Here is a 19,285-nt window from a genome sequence, read left to right as displayed (position 1 = left end):
AATTGTTACCTAAATCATGCAAGACTGATTAAATTTATCTATGTTGTGACAATTGAAACTCAATATTTTTAAATTTGAATTAGTGCATACATGGCTTTCCAGACTACAGGAAAATATGATACATAAGTATCATATTTACCCATTTGTCACCATATGTCACAATTTACCCACTTGTCACAATATGGTTCATAAAACAAAATAATAAAAACAATTGTAGAAAATTATTATCTCAGTATCCAAGATGCTCAGTTCTTTAGAAGAATATGCTTACTGTATGTCTTTAAAATATAAATGTGAGCAGTCAAGGAAACTATTTTCCAAAATAAATGTGAAATACTGAAAGACAATAAATTATAAATGTCTATATGCAAACAAACAAAATATATACAAGTATGGCCACTACTATCTCCAAACTTTTCTGACCTTTGGAATACACAAAGTAATATTTGATGTTTCAGTCATTTTATGGGGTCCAATAATGAATGTAATATGCACTTATTTTTGGTTTTGGTGAGACATTTTAAAATCATATGTGAACATAAGAAACTAGTTACTGAGCTATAAAAGGAACATTCTGACAATCTTATTTTGGTTACTCTATTTTAGACTTAATTGAAGTAATACAGCAAGGAGAAAACATCAGAGTTAGTAAATATGAAAATATGAAGCTAATGTTACTATACTAATAATGCAATATAACCTATTATAAGTGGCACACTATTTTAATTAACTGATTTTATTGAATGCAGAGAAAGTCACTATGTCTAAAAGGACAACTTCTACTTATATAGAAGTATGTTCTAGGGCATATTTTGTTAACTTAAAGATTTTCTAAAATCTTAGACTATATCTTCTCTTAGTGCCAAGAGATTTAAAGAACTATATAGAAGTATGGCAATCTTGTCACTAAATATACTGATTTTTGTTACTTCCATTTTAGGTACGTTCAACTATATAGAGCATAGCTTACACGCAATCACATATAAGTTGAAAGCTTCAACATCATTTTTCATACATTATTGTAATTTTCAAATGAGTATTTTCTATGTGGCTGAAAAATGAACATTATAATAATATATAGCAGTATAAATTGCTAGGATCCATAATAAATATTTTTAAAGGGTCAAAGGATTGTACCGGCAATTGGCTATTATTATGCTGGAACAACAGGCACATAGTTTTTCAAGGCAAAGTGTAAGAGCTTTCTATGCAGGCAAGCAAATAATCTGTCAAAGAGCATGTTTGCTCTGTGGTTGGCAAGATAAAGCAAAGAAAAAAAATTTCATGAAGCAAAACCTGTTAGATTTGTGTATACGCAATATCTTTACTAGTGACATATTTTGAGCTGCCAGGAATTAAATAGTTCATATTTCTCATCATATGCACGCACAGTGAATTCCTACTATGGTATGGGTATTCAGACCCATGCAGTTCTGCAGCTAAAGTAATCTGAGTTAACTGAAGTTCTAATATATCCTAAAACACGGGGATTACTGATACATAAAATTATATAATATGTAAACTCACCCTTCCAATCTGACATCCGGCAGACTTCTGTTAAGGGCAATCAAATCACTGGCCATAAGATTAAACTGATTGATTTTAAATAGTTCTTTCATTTTCTCCTGGTCATCTTTAGGAATCAGCACAGCCTTTCCCATTTCTCCTGGTCCTTCTTGGTTTCTTGAAATAACAGCTGTAGAACACACACAAATACACACATGCATGCAAACACATAGATAATGAACTGAATAAATGTATGTATCAGATTTGATTCTAAAGTGTATTATTTATAGACTGACTTAATAATATAATGAAGACTTTATTACTTATAGTCCATCTGTTACATTAAAAAATAACTTGTCTTAATTCATTAATTCAATATTGTATCTTATCTTTCAAGTTTAGACACATATTATCTGCCAAATCATTAAAACCATAGCCAAGCAATACAAAACACCAAAGCTTAAAACTTCTATCATACTTTTAAATATGCTAATTAGAGAGGAGTGAAATTGAGCACTGAGCAGACCAAGTCATGTATAATAGCTGTTGAAAACATACCAAGAGTAATTTATTTTCACATCTAATTAAATGCTTTGATATTCACATATCTACTGCTACTGCATTTTTAAAAAGCAAGCAAGGTTGATAATCAGTTATTGCCATTACATTTTAATGCATTTGTCAAAGCATTTTCCAATAAGGAAAAAGAACTTAAATGGTGATAACCTATAATTTCAAATTCAAGTTGAATTTAAACTATCACTGAAGCTAACAAGAGAGAGAGAGAAAGACTATATATTATATAGTTCCAGTTCTATAGCTGAAATTTCACAGCAATATTTTGAGCTCAAATGTTTATTAAAAGAATGAAGATTTGATATACAAGTTAACGTTCTGACCATTTTCTGAAGTTATCAGTACACGGATGCCCATTTCAGCTCTAAAATACATGTGTCAATGTATATGCAGGTGCAGATGCATGTATGTACTCATAGGCACATTAATATGCAATAAAAACACACAGCTTTAGTCAATTGCAACTTAACCTTAACTCACTCTTCATAAGGATATTAAGTTTGGTTAAAGTGAAAGGAATGTATTTCTGGTGTTGCCTTTTCCAATGTTATATTATAGCTCCTAACACATTGATAATATTAGGTATAATTTCCACATACTTTAAAAGACAAATATTTTAATACAGCTTACCTTTAAATAATGTCAAAAATTTAAAAATTTTAATTCATGTGAAAATAAATCGCTATGCATTTCATAAAAATGCAAATTCTAAAATATATAAAATATGCTCAAAACTAGGATAAACACAATGAAGAACCTCTTTTGAGTTGAACTTCATAGTTATAACACATCACATCTGGTATTGATAGTATTTACATAGAATTGATAATCTATGTTGATTATTCTCTGAAAATGTATGCTGACTTTGGAATAACATGAGTCAAACTTAGAATTGTATCCTAAGGACCGTTAGATATAGATATCAGGTAGGTGATTTACCTGGAAATCCTCTCAAATGTAGAAAAATGTAGAAAAACTGGGAAAATTTTAGTACATCAAACTATCTAAAAAAAGTTTCTTTTGCATCTGGATTGTCCAATGTTCTCAAAACCATTTGTTGAAAAGACTTTACTTTCTGCAATGTATACTCTTGACTCATATCATAGATTAAATCCCCATTTAACGTGAGATTACTTCTTCTGTGCTCTCAATTCTATTGCATTGTTCTGCGTCTATTTTATTCCAATAACATACTTTTTTGATTAGTATATGATTATTTTAGCTTCATAGTTTAGTTTGAAATCTGGGGTTGTGATACCTCTAACTTCCACTATTTTTGGTCAGGATTCCTTTGTATATTTGGAGTCTCTTGTGTTTCATATAACTTTTAACAATATTTGTTCTATTTCTTTGAAGAATGTCATTAAAACTTTTATGGGGATTGCATTGAATCTATATATTGCTTTGGGTAAGATAGTGGTGGAGAAAAAGGAACCTTTGTTATAATGTTGGTACAAATGTAGACTAGTCCAGCCCCTATGGAAAATAGCAAGGAAATTTCTCTAATATTAAAAGCACATCTACCACATGATCCAGCAATTACACCCTGAGGAATCTAGTTGAAGATTGCAATAATATTAATTCAAAGTAATATATGCATTCCTATGTTCACCAGCACTATCTACAAAAGCCTCATATGGACAACCTAAGTGCCCAGTGACAGATAAGTAGATTAAGAAGATGTGGTGTATATGTATGATGGAATACTACTCAGCTAAAAAAAAAGATAAAATTGCATTTGTGACAACGGAACTGGAGGGTGTCATGTTTAGCAAAAATGTGAAGAGAAATAAGACAAAAATCATATGATTTCATTCATATATGGAATACAGCAAAACAAAACAAAGGAAAGACAAAACTATACTAAAACAAACCACAAAAATCTGACTGAAGATTTTTGCTTACTACATAAGGTGGGCTAGGGTAGAGAACAAAGAGATGAGAAGACCCAATGGAATACAGTGAAAGACTGTAATGCCTTTGTGGTTAGTGGAGTGTTGCAATATACATATGAAGGAGTATGAATCTATACTTCTGAATCATATACAATGTTGTATACAAAGGTTACCTCAATAAAAAGCAATAAATTTCAAAAGTAGTGGGCTTTTGTAATATATTCAAAAGTTATGAGTTTCTTTGTTTAACCTTAAGAAGACTATAGTTTTTCAGTGGTAGTAGGACTAAACATGTCATATTATAATACTATAATTAACAATACTAAAATTGTCATAGACAGTTTCCTTAGACCCAGACTAGTTTGCAAAAATTGTAATCATTTTCTTCAATTATTCTGTTTCTTCTGGAAAATAGATAACTCTGTGTGTAACAGGTCGAGTACCTCCCTCCCAAAGTTAATAATAACCTCTAATGAATGCATATGTGACATCTTATAAAATGTTTTTTGTGCATAAGCATATCTATTGGTGTCTTCACCTTGCTCAAGCTAAAAATGCAAAGTTATAATGTGGAAACAATCTTTTATTTTTTTTTTATATTTTAACTAAAACAATGCTTCTTGATAGAAGAAAACAGTTTCTCCCCATCAAATAATATAAATAGGAAATGAAAAAGACTAAGCATTTCTGCTATTGCTATCTGTATTATCTCTGATCTGCAATAACTCTACATAGCAACTTATATTTTTCCAAATATACAATGATCAGTTTGTATTTCAGAAAAGTGAAATGGAACAATCCACATATAGAAAAAAGTTGAGAATAAAATTTTAAGTTTATTTTAAAGTATTGATTTTATTTTGTTAAAGCATATAATAATATATGAAGTATATTGGGAAAATATAACATTGGAAAAAAATTGGAAAAAAATCTAAAAGGTTTTCCATGTGCCATGTGTTATACCAAATTACTTCAATTTGTATTTCCACCATCACATCTACTGTTGCTAATTTCTGTTTATTTGACATTAAACTTCAATTTAAAGTGTTTCCATTATAAATGTACTTCTCCTCTCACTTTTATCACTTCCAATTTACAAAAGTAAGAAATTAAAAACCTTGATGATTAGTCTCACTCCTCTTTGAATATTTAAACTCCATGGCTTATAAATCAGTTTCTGTAAGACAATGCTTTTTATTCTGTCAATTGTAAATATATTTTGTAGTGCAAGCAGAAGTTAAGGATATTACCTCAGCACTCCGACCGGCCAAGTCATTTTGCCCTCTATTCGGTATTCTCTGGACCATGACTTTATCAATGGTAATTATTGTTAAATAAAGGAACTTCACTTCAAATATCAAGGCTATACTGTCAATATTATCATATGTAAATTAATGTGTTATAAATGGTTACTTCTATTTAATGCATGAATAAATAGCAACTCATTTAGGATCCCTTTGAAAAAGAACTATATATAACTTTTGTAAGTCTGACACATCTGACAATAACTTTTTCTTTCATTTTTTCATCATTGCCATATGTGGTGTTCTGATTTTTGTCTATTACATTTCAGTAACTAGATTTTTATGGAGCAAGAAATTTGCAAAAAGCAAACCCTTTCTGGATCAAGTCCAGCAGAGCTTAACAAGTTTCCCAGAAAGGTGTCTTCTGTTAGATACTAACAAGGTAGCATTTCCCATTAGATATCCAAGTGAGAGATCATCCATAGAACCCAAGAGAATACTGATTTCCAAAGTTGCCTTTAGCTTATTTTTTAAACAAATATATATTATTTTTAGGTCAAATAAAAATAATACATGTTCAGGGCCTCCCTGGTGGCACAAGGGGTTAAGCACTGTGATGCTATCCTCAGCCTCTGGAATTCAATCCCTGGCCACCCAGGAAGCTACCCACATTGGGCAGCAGATCTCTCCTGTGTCTTGCCCTCTGCTCCCCTCAGCAGTATATTTCAGTCAGTCTGCCTGTTCTATGCCCCCTCTGTCTCTGGTGAATCCTCTCACTCCCCCGACATGCCTCTGGCCTGTACCCCAGTTCTTGTGTGCATAAATAAATAAATCTTTAAAAAATAAACAATACATGTTCATTTAAAATAAAAGAAAGAGAAAGAGGGATAGCCATTATGAAAAATAGTAAAAAATCAATGAAACTACTGCTTTGATGGTCTTCACAACAAAATCCTAGGAAACCAAATTCAACAATACAATAAAGGTATCACACATCATGACCAAATGAGATTTATTCCTGAATGCAAGCTTGGTTAAATATCTGCAAATCATAAATGTAATAACCCACATCAACAAAAGAAAATTTAAAAGGCATGTGATCTTATGAGCAGATTTAGAGAGAACATTTGACAAAGTTCAAAATATATTCATGATAAAAGTTCTCAAAATACAGGTTAAGAGCAGTGTATCTGTACATAAAATGGTCATGTATGACAAATCCATAGCTAACATCATACTCAGTGATAAAAATTTGAAAGCTTTACTTGTAAGGTCAGATATAAGGTAAGTATGTCCACTTTCATCATTACTATTCAACATAGTATTGGAAGTTTTCGTAGTTAGAGAAGTTAAAGAGAAAAATAAAAAAGGAATCTGAATTGGAAAAGAAGTAAAACCATCACTATTGACAGGTGACATCATGTACATTGAAAACCTTAAAGATTCCTCTGGAAAAATATTAAAGTCAATAAATCAGTAAAATGAAGTAGCAGGTTATAATATGAATATACAAAATCTATTGCATTTCTATACTCAAACAATGAACTAAATGAGCACAAACTCAAGTTAAAGCTTCATTTAAAATTACATCAACAGGGACTAGGAAAAAGAACAGTTATGATAAAGTAAAAATCAAAATTAACAAGCAACTATAAACCAGAGACACACTATGGGGGGGGGTGAGGAGAGAAAGAAGTAGGATCAAAACAAGGGGGACTGGAATTGTATGGGGACTATAACCAAGATGAAAATGCATACATTGTGCAAAAATGAAAAGTGATGTAAATATATATAATAAATAAAATCACATCAACAAATTAGAGACAAACTTTTTAAAGGAGGTGGAAGTTCTGTACAACAAAAATTGTAAGATGTTGTCTAAAAAAATAAAAAAGAAGACACAAAGGAATGGAATGATGTTAACATTGTCAAAATGGCCAACATACCAAAACAATATACAGATTCAATGCCATCTCTATCAAACTTTCAGTGACATTCTTCAGAAATATAACAAACATTACTAAAATTTTGTGAAAAATCAATGAAACTACTATAGTACAATGGAGCTACAAAAGACCCTGAATAGCCAAAGCAATTCTAACCAAAAAATGAACAATAAAGGTATCAAACTTACAAACTTCAAGTTTGAAATCTACAAGTTTGTCACTACAAAGTTATAAGAATGAAACAATATGTTTTAGAAAAAAATAGACACACAGACCAATGGAATAAAATTGAGTGACCAGAAATAGACCCATGCTTCTATGGCAGTCATTTTAAGATAAAAGTACTAAGAGTACATTGGAGAGAGGAAAGTCTTTTTAACAAATGATGTTCAGAATACTGAATAACTACATGCATAATAATTAAGCCATTTCATTAACTCATCCATACACAACAAATAACTCAAAATAGATGAAAGATTTGAATGCATAACCTGAATCCATGAGAGAGAGATAGAATATAAAAGCAGAAATCTCTGATACATTGAATTGAGAAATGTCTTTGGGAACTCAACTTTAATGACAAAGGAAATAAAAGCAAAAATAAACAAACAGGATTACATCAAACTAAAAAGTTCTTCACAGCAATAAAGAAACTATCATTGATAAAAAAGATACACTACCAAGTGGGAAAAATAGTATATCAGACAAGGTGGAAATATCTAAGTTCTACAACACAACAAAAAAGAAACACTCCAATCTGAAAAATGGGCAGAAAGACCCTTCTCCAAATAAGACATGCAGATGATCAACAGGCACATAAAAAAAAAAATCATCACCACTTATCAGATAAATGCAAATCAAAATCACAATCAGATATCACTTCACACCTGTGAGAATAATTCATATTAAAAGATCAGAAACAGTAAGAGTTATTGATGGTGTGGAGATAAAGGAACCCTCATATATTGTTGCTGAGAATGTAGACTGATCCAACCTATATAGGAAACAGTAAGGAGCATTCTCATTGCATTAAAAGTATATCTATCAAATGAAAAAAAAAAAAGACTCAGCAATTCCATTTCTAACTGTGTACCCAAAAAATGCAAAAACACTAATTTGAAAGCATATAAGAACACTATAATATGCTTATTATAGCACTATTGACAATAGTCAAGTAATATAAATAACCTATGGGCCCAACAACAGAAGAGTAGAGATGTGGTATGTATAGGCATATAAATACACATATACACATATACATACACATACACACATACACAAAAGAATACGACTCAGCAAAATAAAATAAAAAGGTGGGATCTTTTCATTTGTGACAACCTGAACAGAATTGGAGAGGATTATGTTAAGCAAAGTAAGCCAGAAGGAAAAAGGTAAATATTAGATGTTTCCACTCATAATGGAATGTGAAAAAAAAAAAAAAGGAACAGGCTTAACTAAACTAAAACAAATCCTAGAAAGCTGCCTGTAGAATTGAGAATATGAGAGGACGAAGATGGGGAGTGTAGGGTAAATTATTGAAATAATTGCCAGGCTTTTCTGCCCCCTTACCATTAGGATTGATGATGGAACTCTGTGGTCCTGAATGCATGCCTGATGGCGGTCACCTGGAGTAGGGTGTGGGCATATGTAGGTGGGCACACCTGGGCTGAGACGGCTTATAAGGGTGACATCACGGGAATGCCAGCAGAGCGAAAGGAGCAGAGAAGCAGAGGCCACAAGAGAACACCAGAGAGCCCACAAAGAGTGAAGACTTGCTGGGGGCTGGGAGGCCTGCTGTGTACTTGGTAAGCCCAATAAAAAGTCTGAAAAAGCCATTGAGGGATCCAGGACTCCTCCTTCACCAATCCGCTCCAATCATAGAAAACCTGCTCCATCCCTTCCTTCCACTATAAGGAATAAAGAAGGATGGGGGCCTAATGAAATACAGTGTAGGGTTAAGGGTGCTCTGGCATTGGTTGTGGTGTAGTAACATACATCTGAAGAGATGTTAACCTATACTCCTAAATCACAGACAGTGTGGGAAATCAAAGTAACCTGATGATGATAATAATAATATTAACAATAATAATACAATAAAAAAAGAGAATGGTTCTTTCCATTCTCTGATGACTAAAATAAACCCTGTTTATGAACTAAAAATTTCATGTAAGACAATTGTCCTATCCTTAATGATTTTATAGCTTTTTTTTACTTCTATCTTCTGGATAGAAGTATACTACACGTAAGTATACACGTAAGTATACTACATCTGCAGTTTCCCCAGCAGTAACTCTGGCTTGGTAACTGAGAATAGAAATGATATGTGACAATTTCAGGACTGACCCATGAAAACTTCTCATGTATGATTCTTTGTGTTCTTTCCCTTCTGTGTCAACTTTGGAAGACCACATAGGAAGCCCAGAGCCATTACAACAAAGGCAGTATCACATATGTTTGAATGGCCATTCCACAGAAAACCTTTGGCTGATCAGGCATACCTACTGCATAATTGACAAGAGAAAAACAACCCTGTTTTGCTAAACCATTTGGGATGTAGGCCTATCCTTTATATGTAGTAGTGTTATCTTTATTAATGTATTTTATTCTTTGCTCCTTAGTCTATAAAACCTCAACAGTGCATTCTACCTCAACTTTGACTCAGCTCAGTGAATAAATTAAAAAAAGTAGAAGGCAACTTTGAGACAATCTAATTCTTCTACAGAAAGACTGATCAACAAAGTAATTAAAACAGATGCTTTTCCCAAATCAGAGATGCATAAAATTATTCATTGTGGTATTAAATAGAAATAAAAAATCATATTTATTTTTAAAGTACAGAATTAGCCCACACTAGTATTTGATATTTGGATTGAGACATTTATATATGCATTATAAATAAATTTATATACATTAATATAAGCTCAAAAATTTCTCTTGATAGTGGCACACAATTAAAAATGTGTAGATATGGAGACAAGGCCTTAACGGGTTTTAAATAGATCACAAATCAGATCCTAAGCAGATAGTTGAAGAAAGCACCATTTAAATAAAGCAAGTATGTGATTAATCTATTTTTAACTCCCAAAGTTAACTTTCAATAAAAATAATAGTTAATTTAAGGATGATAAATGTTTCTTAATAACAACTACACAAATTAATTTTGTTTAAATATTTGTAACTATTAGCTTTACAATCATGGATCAGTTATTTTTATTGTTGTCCATTTTTTTCCTTCTTAAAATATTTAAATAACATCAAAAAATAGTTTAAATGGAGTTTCTATGCCAATGTATGCAAATGCATACAGTGAATGTCCACATCACCCTGTCCTATAATATTTTACACAAAAAAATAGATGTTACAAATTATGACTCAAGAAATTTTAAAAAAATGCTTTAAGGAATACAGATATGCCCAAAGTTTTGCCTGCACAGATGATTAATGTATGATTACATGTTTGTACTTGCACAAATAGTAAATGTATTCTCTTTGTCTCTCATCTCTTTGCTAAATACTATATAAACTGTTAAATCCCTAGCAATGTAGCAATTAAAATTATGCCATAAGTTTATTTTATGAAGTGAAATATGATCAAAGTATACTTATGTGAAAAAAAGCCTGAAATAATAGAACAAAATCAGTTAAATTCAACAAAATTCTAGTTATATGATACATATGCATATGTCAATAATGAACTTAGTAGTGATGTGTTAGATTGGGAAAGATTTTTTTTTTTCTTAACATTATATATACTTTTGTGCCTCCCCTGGTGGCGCAGCGGTTGAGCGCTGGGCTGCGAGGCTGCCTGCAGCCTCTGCAGCGCCAGTTCATGCTCTGACCACCGGCGAGGGTCCCACCAAAAAAAAAAAATTATATATACTTTCAGAAGCAGGTGGATATTATCCAATATGGTGATTTCAGCTATATATTAATTAAAACATAGCATCAAAATAAATATAACCTGACTTTTATTATAACAAGTATAACATTAAGTAGATAGATATTAACATGAAAAAGAAAGGATGAGTGTTGGGTGAAGTTCCCTAAGGAAGAAAAGCTTCTGTGTTTACATAAATTGACAATCCAGTTTAAGAGTACCCATAAAGAATTATGGTTTGTTCTATCAGGACAGCATCTCCCAGGACCCTCACCACAATTTTCCAATAAAAATAACAGCTGAACAAGACAAGTAGCAAAGTACTTAATTGCTTTTTAAGAATAATAAAATTCCTATATTAGTATAACAATTTTCACTTTCTTTTCATAATTGTGCTTACAAAGCCTCTATGTACCTATTAAAGCGAATATATACAGTAAGAGGTTATTTGGCACATGTTATAATCATGTTTCCTGAAAACAATGGGACCAATTTTTAAATGATTCAGTAAAGAAATAAAATAATGTTGCCATACGAAATTATTCCCTTTTGCATTAACAATGAGCTTCCTCATTAAAAGTATTTAAAAGGCCTTAATTTTGTAATGGTTCTGTAATAACCTTAGTTTTAATTTTGAATAAGAAAACACCCCACTTCCCTCCCCCTACCTACTTTGTAGAACAACATAAATTCTTTGGAAATAAATGTACTAATTTTGGCTGCCAAATGCTATGAAAAGTACTTTGTAAGGAAAGATCTAAAGTAAAACAATGGTCATTTTAAAGAAGCCCCTTAGGCAACCCTGGTGGCCTAGGGGTTAACTCCCAGTGCTATCACACTATCACAACTGCCACTGGATATAGATCTGGAACTAACCCACCTATCCTGCAATAGCCCACACCTGTCTTGCCAGCCCACTGCTTCCTTCAGCAAAGTATTTCAATAGATCTGCCTTTTTCTGGTCCACACTCCGTCTCTGGTGAATCCTTTCACGCCCACTCCAAACCTCTAGCCTATACCCCAGGTTTCTATGCATAAGTAAATCAAAATAAATCTTAAAAAATAAGAAGCCCCTTACATGTCCAATATTCATTATAAATTCTTCCTAAAATACATAAAAATAAGCTTGCAGCATTCAATGTATTATTACATATGTGATTTGTCAAATGTGCAATATTATAACAACCTTGGCCCAATAAAAAAGAGTCCTGTCTTCATTAACTACACATCTAATTGTGAAAGTAGACATATATTTTAAAAATAATTGCTGAACCAAAAAAATCACAACAAAAATAACTTCTAAACTCTGAAAAACATGGTTGCCAGAAGGAGAGAGAAGAGATTGAAAGGGAAGGGCGGAAGGCAGGGGTCAATTTGACAATAAGGAATGGCACTAGAACTTCGGTCGTGGGTGACATGAGGCTCATGCACATAGGGAGGTTTGAAAATGTCCTCAGGAAATTTATACAGTATTGGAAATCAGTGGTAAATCAATAAAATTTTATTTAAAAACTACTTGAAACATTTTATTATGACACTGCATAAAATGTCTACTAATATTCAAAATGTATTAGCAAATATTAGTCACAGAAAATACAACAAATACACAGCAGATTTTTATGAGTTGATGTAATAAATTTTAAAAAAAATCCTTCAAAAAATCTGCAAATAAAATTTTTAAAGTGATATTGGGTCAGTAGTGAGCATGAACATAGATTATCTACCCTAAAATACAGAAAGTATTTTCTGTCACAAACTTACATCACCTGCTGTATTATAAGGTTTTGGTGCTGGAAGTTGTGCTCAATTTCTTTTTATTTTTTGCACGTGAGACATTACTCTGCACAATCTCCAGCCCGTTCTGGGTTCTAAGCTGTATATATCCATGTCCTCATCTACCAAACTCATTTGGGAAGGCACTGATAGTTATGGGACAGGAGATGAGTGAGGCTGAGGTACCATTTTCCGTGGTCTCAATCTGCGCAGCTGGCAAGGGTTGCTTCTCTCACTCCCAACTATATTTTCATGGTGAGTGTCTGCTGACTAGTTAATGAAGAAAGAAAAAGTGCAAGCCTCCGTTAAATAAGAATCACCCTATATGCTAGCATCTGCTAGAAGTTGCTTCTTTACAGGCCTTATCAGGAGTGGTCCTGAAAGTCAACAGATAAAATCAGATACTCTTATCAGGCAGAAAGTCAGAAGAAATGTAACAGAATACTGTGTAAAGGGAGAGGGTTTGAGATAGAGATTTACCATTATCCATGAGCGGTCATGAAGTTGGACAGATGGTAAAGGACTTGAAAGTGAAATGGTCCCCTTGAAAAGGGCACAAAAGAGGTATACTCATGTCCTGCATAATTTCCCAGAGAGAGCATCCAGTTAGAGGACCTCTTAATAATCAGATGGACAAAAGTACCCTTCCAACAGCTATCACTCAGTCCATCTCTTCTATTTCAGTGAATTGAGTGATTACTCAATGGGAGAGTTATTAATAGTTTAGAATGGCACAGATGAAGACAATGAGTAGTTTTGACAATAAGACTCTGTTATCATAGTTGATACTGTATGGCTACCCAATCTGCCAATAGCAGAACACAATAGAAAGTTATTCATTCCATACCATTCTTGACCAACTGGCGAGAGATTGATTTCATTAGACTCATCATTTGGGGGAGAAATGTCTTCTTAAAAAAAGACAGTGGGGGCTTGGGCCATCCCTGGTGGTGCAGCAGTTGAGCGCGGGGCTGCGAAGCTGCCCGCGGCCACTGCAGCGCTGGTTTAATCCCTGGCCGCAGGTGGGGGTCCCACATGGCGCAACAGACCTCTTCTGCCTCACCCGGTGCTCCCCTCAGCAGTGTAAAAAAAAAAAACAGTGGGACCCCTGGTGGTGCAGCAGGTTGAATGCAGTGCCATGAAGCTGTCTGTAGCCTCTGCAGCATGGGTTTGATTCCCAGCCAGCCAAGGAGATACCCACATGGCCCAGCAGACCTCTCCTGTCTCACCCGCTGCTCCCCTCAGCAGTGTTTTCGCTCCATCTGCCTGTTTTGCTCCCCGCTCTGTCTCTGGTGAATCCTCTCACATTCCCGTGCCCCATCTCTTGTATAAATAAAATAAATCTTTAAAAAAAAAAAGAAATGTGGATTTTGTCTTCTCTTGCCACAATTCTGTCAACACCACCATTTTTAGATATTTTCCTTGGATTTTGACATAATCTCACCTCAAAACAGGGATAGTCATGGCAAAATAAATATGACAATGGGCTTAACCCCAAAATATCCATTGGTCAGCCCTCAAATATCCAGAATCAGTTGGCTTGACTGACCTGTATAATGCGCTAAGGAGTGTTAAAACATCATTTTGGAGACAAAATCTTGTGGATATAGGTTGCTGTTTCACAGGATATTTTACACTGTAAACCAAACAGATGAACCAATGTATGATGTTATCTCTCTATACAGAATACACAGGTTGAGGAACCAAGGAAGGGAATGAGAGTGGGCTCATCCATCAAGCGACTCACTGAGGGAATATTTGCTTTTGTCTCCATAGCCGAAAGCTTCATGGTTAGAAGAGTACAAGTTTCCACTGGAGAAATGGTGCCACCAGAGAACATAATCATGGCCCTGCTAAATTAGAAACTGAGTGTGGCCTCTAGTCATTATGAGTTTCTCAAGTTGTTGAACTTAATAAAAGAGAAAGGCAGAACAAATCAAAGTCTTGTGCCATAGCATCATACGACTAGGTAAAAAATTCTGTGCAATCACATTACTAGAAGAACTCAGGATACATAGGGAATGGAGTGACTAAAAGAATTAAAATTATCTTCTAGAATTCATGAGCAGCTACTTAAGTCTAATCTACAGAAGCTGTATTTTATGTTAAGCATTACTTTCCCTACTTTTTTTCTAATTACTACATATATAAAAATCACTGAGTCTTGCTAACATTTTAGATTTGTTTGTCAATATGAGTAAATTGGCATCATTTATGAAGATATGGTAGTTGATTTGTAATTCTTGTTTAGGAACATATATTTTTCATCTGGAAAAGAGAAGATGCTGAGAAGGAAAAGGAATAGAATGCAAGAAGATTTCCATTTGATTCTATACATCCACAACCCTCTTTTTATCTTTCCTAAACTATACCCCAGGAGACTGACCTGTGTGGGCTACATCTGAAAATTTTCTTTTTTGGCTTCAGATTAGATATGACCAAGAGGAGGAACCAATGAGTTTGAAAGTAGGACAAAAATTAAGTCAAGATATTTACTCCCTTTGTTCATCCTTATGTGTTAGTCAGGAACTAGCTTTGTCAAAAAAACAAAGACCACACTCTCTGTCAGGTGGCCTCTCAATAGAGGTATTTTTTAAAATTGTATCATTTCTTATGAAGGTAATGGTTTATACCATTGTACATGATTTAGTAGCATAGGTCACATCCATAGAGATATTTTTAATGAGTTCATATAATTGCTTCCTCCCCTTCCACTTATGGTCTGGGACTGGTAATGACTTAAATGCTTATTTACTAGCCCCAGTGTACAACCATCCCTTCTTCGTTTTTTCTAAACTCTGTTGATGCCTTTGTAAATAGCCATTGCATTATACTCTTTTCAGCTACTTATTTGAAGTATGCCATCTGTTTCCTGCTGATAAAAGAGTTTAGAAAGGTATGTGGGAGCATTAGTGGATTCCCCGCTTATGAAACAAACTTCAGTCAAATCACTTTAGCATTTAACTCACTGTTTTCTCTGGATTGAATTCTACTTAAACATCCTAACATACTTTCCTACAGATCTTCAACATTTGTTCTTATGTTCTTCAATTAATTTTAAAAAGCATGAAAACATATCTACAATAAATTGTTGCAGATTAATATAAGTTTTACAGCAAACCAAAAGTACAAAATTAAACTTTAAAAAAAAATGCAGTATTTTCTTTTTCATCCCCAACAATATATCCTATGCACCTCCGGGGTGCAGACAGTACATTCTGGAAATCACTGTAGACATAAAGTGGTGATAACATGCATTTCTTCAGGTCTCCAGACATGTTGCTGTCAGAGCATTGTTTGTTGTTATTGCATGGTTGTTATATAGGTGATATTTCATTTTGGTATTCACTTCAGTGCTGGGCATGGGGCTGACCTTCTTAGTGACTATTCTTTTAATAAATAAAATCGTATTTATTTTGATGCTATATAAATTGTGGAAGGACAGCTTCACATTTTTCTAGGCATGCAGAGTGAGTTGCACCCACCACCAAAGTTCTACTACCATCCCCACTATTATTGTTTATTCTTAATGGCACAATATTAAGGAAAAAATCTGATTTCTGAGGCTAAAAATAGGGTTTAGGTGGAGGTGTTAAGCAAGTCTTGCTGCCTTTTCTTATAACCAGTTACACTGTCCACATCTCATGGACAATGTATATAAAGATATTGTATATAAGTATATATTCTGATGTGGTATGGTAAGTGAGGTTGGGGGGGATACAGAACCGGGAAGATGAGCTTAGGAGGGCGGAGCACATAAGGCAGAATCATTAAAGTACTACTTGCTATTTTTTTTGGATATTTATGAATACATCCCTTGAAGTATAACAGAAGCATTGTTAATAGACATGATGCTCATCATACATCATGAAGCTCAAGAAGGTCTGTAAGTCTGCATGTCAGAAAGATCAGATGTAACCCTAAGAGGAAGCTCACATATCAGTAAATTTAGGAAAATAAACATATCAGTTCTTCAATTTAGCTGTCAAGTAATGAACTCAGATTTCTTGTTACCCAAATTGTTTTTTTAATTTTTAAATCATATCTTTTTTCAGAATCTCCAACAATAATTTTAGGTTTCAAAATAAACTATAAAGTGATGTAAAATAGCTACAAGAGGTATCATAGGAGAAAGGTCACTGATAATTATTTTTTCATGGAGACTATTTCTGGTGGAATAAATATGTTCAATGTTCTATCTATCTGATCTAAAAGTTAACCTTAGCAATTACATATCTAATCACTAGCTAACTCCTATCAGCAACCCTTATGTTTATGTTTTGGATATTCCAATATTTTACTAGCCATCTGTAAATGCCAGCTGCTAATATTTGCATTTCCTCACAGTGATTATAAATCTTATAGCTTTTCGTTAACTTAGCTTTACATTTTCCATTGCCTCTGGGAATTTTCGGTTAGTTAATGATACAAAAACAACCAAGATACTAATAATAAACCATACTAAAGGATGATTTTATTTACCAATAAAAATAATTAAATTGAACGTGCTGACTTAATAATACAATTATGTCATTAAAATTTCAATCATATACTACCCTTGCCCTTTATTGAGTATCCAAGTATTCCAGAAACTTAACCATTCAAAACACAAGGCCAGCCTCCCTGGTGGCCCAGCGAGTTGAGCGCATCACTGTGAAAATGTCCACAGCCTCTACAGTGAGGGTTCCATTCCCGGCCAGCCAGGGAGAAACCCACATGGCGCTGCAGATCTCTCCTACCTCGCCCACTGCTCCCCTCAGCAGTGTCTTCAGTCCATCTGCCTGTTCTGCTCCCCACTCTGTCTCTGGTGAATTCTCTCACCCTCCTGCACCTCTGACGTGTACCCCAGTTCTTGTATAAATAAATAATCTTAAAAAAAATTAAAAAGAATGAAAAAAAAACACAAGGCCAAAGTCAAAACTCATTTCATAAACATTTATTATGTATACTAAAGAAATAAGGTGAGCTAAAATTTCATTGCTTCCATAAAAATTAACACAATGCTAACCACTAATATGGGGCATGTTTAAATTAAACTATTTCTTAAATCTCATCAGATTTATATGAAATAATGTCAAACATATTCTGATTTTTATTATCTACACCTTGTTTATTTAATGAACTTTGGGTCACATCATAAGGTCAAGGGCATATGGATCTTTACTCACCTAGAGAAAGTACAGATTACATTAGCAAACCAACATGCAATTAAAAAAAACTCTGCTCTAAGTCTGAAGATAGCAAGTACTTCTTCCTTCTTTATAGTTTCCTCTTAAAATCCTTAACGTTCTACCTGACTATATTGAATAATACATACATATTTACTTATATTAGTGCATATACACAACCAGATTTTTATGATGTTTAAAATATCTTTATTGACACCTTTTAAAATAATATTTTCATAACTACATTTCATTACTTTAAAATATATTATGATTAATTTTGCAGCTCCTGTATTTTGACTTTAAGGCAGTTATGAAACTTTTGAGGAATTTTTCTCTTTCCCAGAAGGAAAACAGTTGAGTATAGCATAGTTAGCTTCCTATGTTTAGTAAGAGATTGAATTTATTACAGGAATAAGTAGTATCAGTTCGCATTAAGAAACACCTTTAGAATCTATTTTGGGGTGAATGTCATCCAATAAGAAGCTGCATTGCGGATTTCCCTGGTGGAACAGGGGTTAAAGACAGTGCTATCAATCTATTGGCAGCCACTACAGCACAAGTTGGATCCCCAGCTGGCCAGGGAGCAACCCATATGGCACAGCAGACCTCTTCTGTCTCACCCACTGCTCCCCTCAGCAGTGTATTTCAGTAGATCTGCCTGTTCTGTTCCCCACTCTCTCTGGGGAATCCTCTCACCCCCCACACTTCTGGCCTGTACCCCAGTTCTTGTATGCATAAATAAAAGATAAATCTTGAAAAAAAAGAAGATGCATTGTAATTTATGATTAGTTGCTTTTTTTATTCAGACAAATGAGGGAGGACAGCTAATTTTACATGTTTCATTCAATTATGATATTTTCACAGTTATTTTATAAAAACTCATCTGTATCACTGAACTAATTTGAATTATTTCCTTTCTTACATTATATTACATAGAGGTAAACATACTCAAGTGATTACAAAGTGAGCTATTTTTATTGTTGCTTAAAGTGTAGTTATATGATGCAGTTTAAAACAATTTAGGTTTTGTCCAAATGTCCAAAAGTCTTTTGAAATGAACACTGTTTGTAGTCAAAGTATTCTCTTTATCTTAGCTGTCCTGAAATACAATATAATGTTCACTGTAGCTTGCAAGTCAGTCTCATAAAGTTATCTCCATGACCTGAACAATCATCACTAACAGTAATATAAAAGTAGAAGACAGCAAAAGATAACACAGGTATGTTACTTATTTTAGGTTTTCATAGATAACATGTATTTTTTAAAACCAATTTTATTAAGGTACCATTTAAATACAACA

The 19,285-nt window shown here is 33.5% G+C and overlaps 1 protein-coding gene across 3 annotated transcripts in view; it reads right to left on the bottom strand.

Moving 5' to 3' along the window:
* The window catches only part of GALNT13 (polypeptide N-acetylgalactosaminyltransferase 13), a gene marked incomplete at its 3' end in the record, with an annotated part of 409,461 nt that overhangs the window by 279,437 nt on the left and 110,739 nt on the right, over positions 1–19,285 (bottom strand). For all 3 annotated transcript variants that reach the window (XM_084243604.1, XM_084243602.1, XM_084243603.1), the window contains exon 2: positions 1,528–1,696. In XM_084243604.1, the coding sequence (XP_084099730.1) occupies positions 1,528–1,696 (169 nt within the window). The remainder of the gene's footprint in view (positions 1–1,527; positions 1,697–19,285) is intronic.

The sequence above is a fragment of the Talpa europaea genome (genome assembly GCF_964194135.1).
Source record: "Talpa europaea genome assembly, chromosome: 1".
Taxonomy (NCBI): domain Eukaryota; kingdom Metazoa; phylum Chordata; class Mammalia; order Eulipotyphla; family Talpidae; genus Talpa; species Talpa europaea.
The sequence above is the reverse complement of the archived record's forward strand: the minus strand, read 5'-3'. Positions and strand labels throughout refer to the sequence as shown.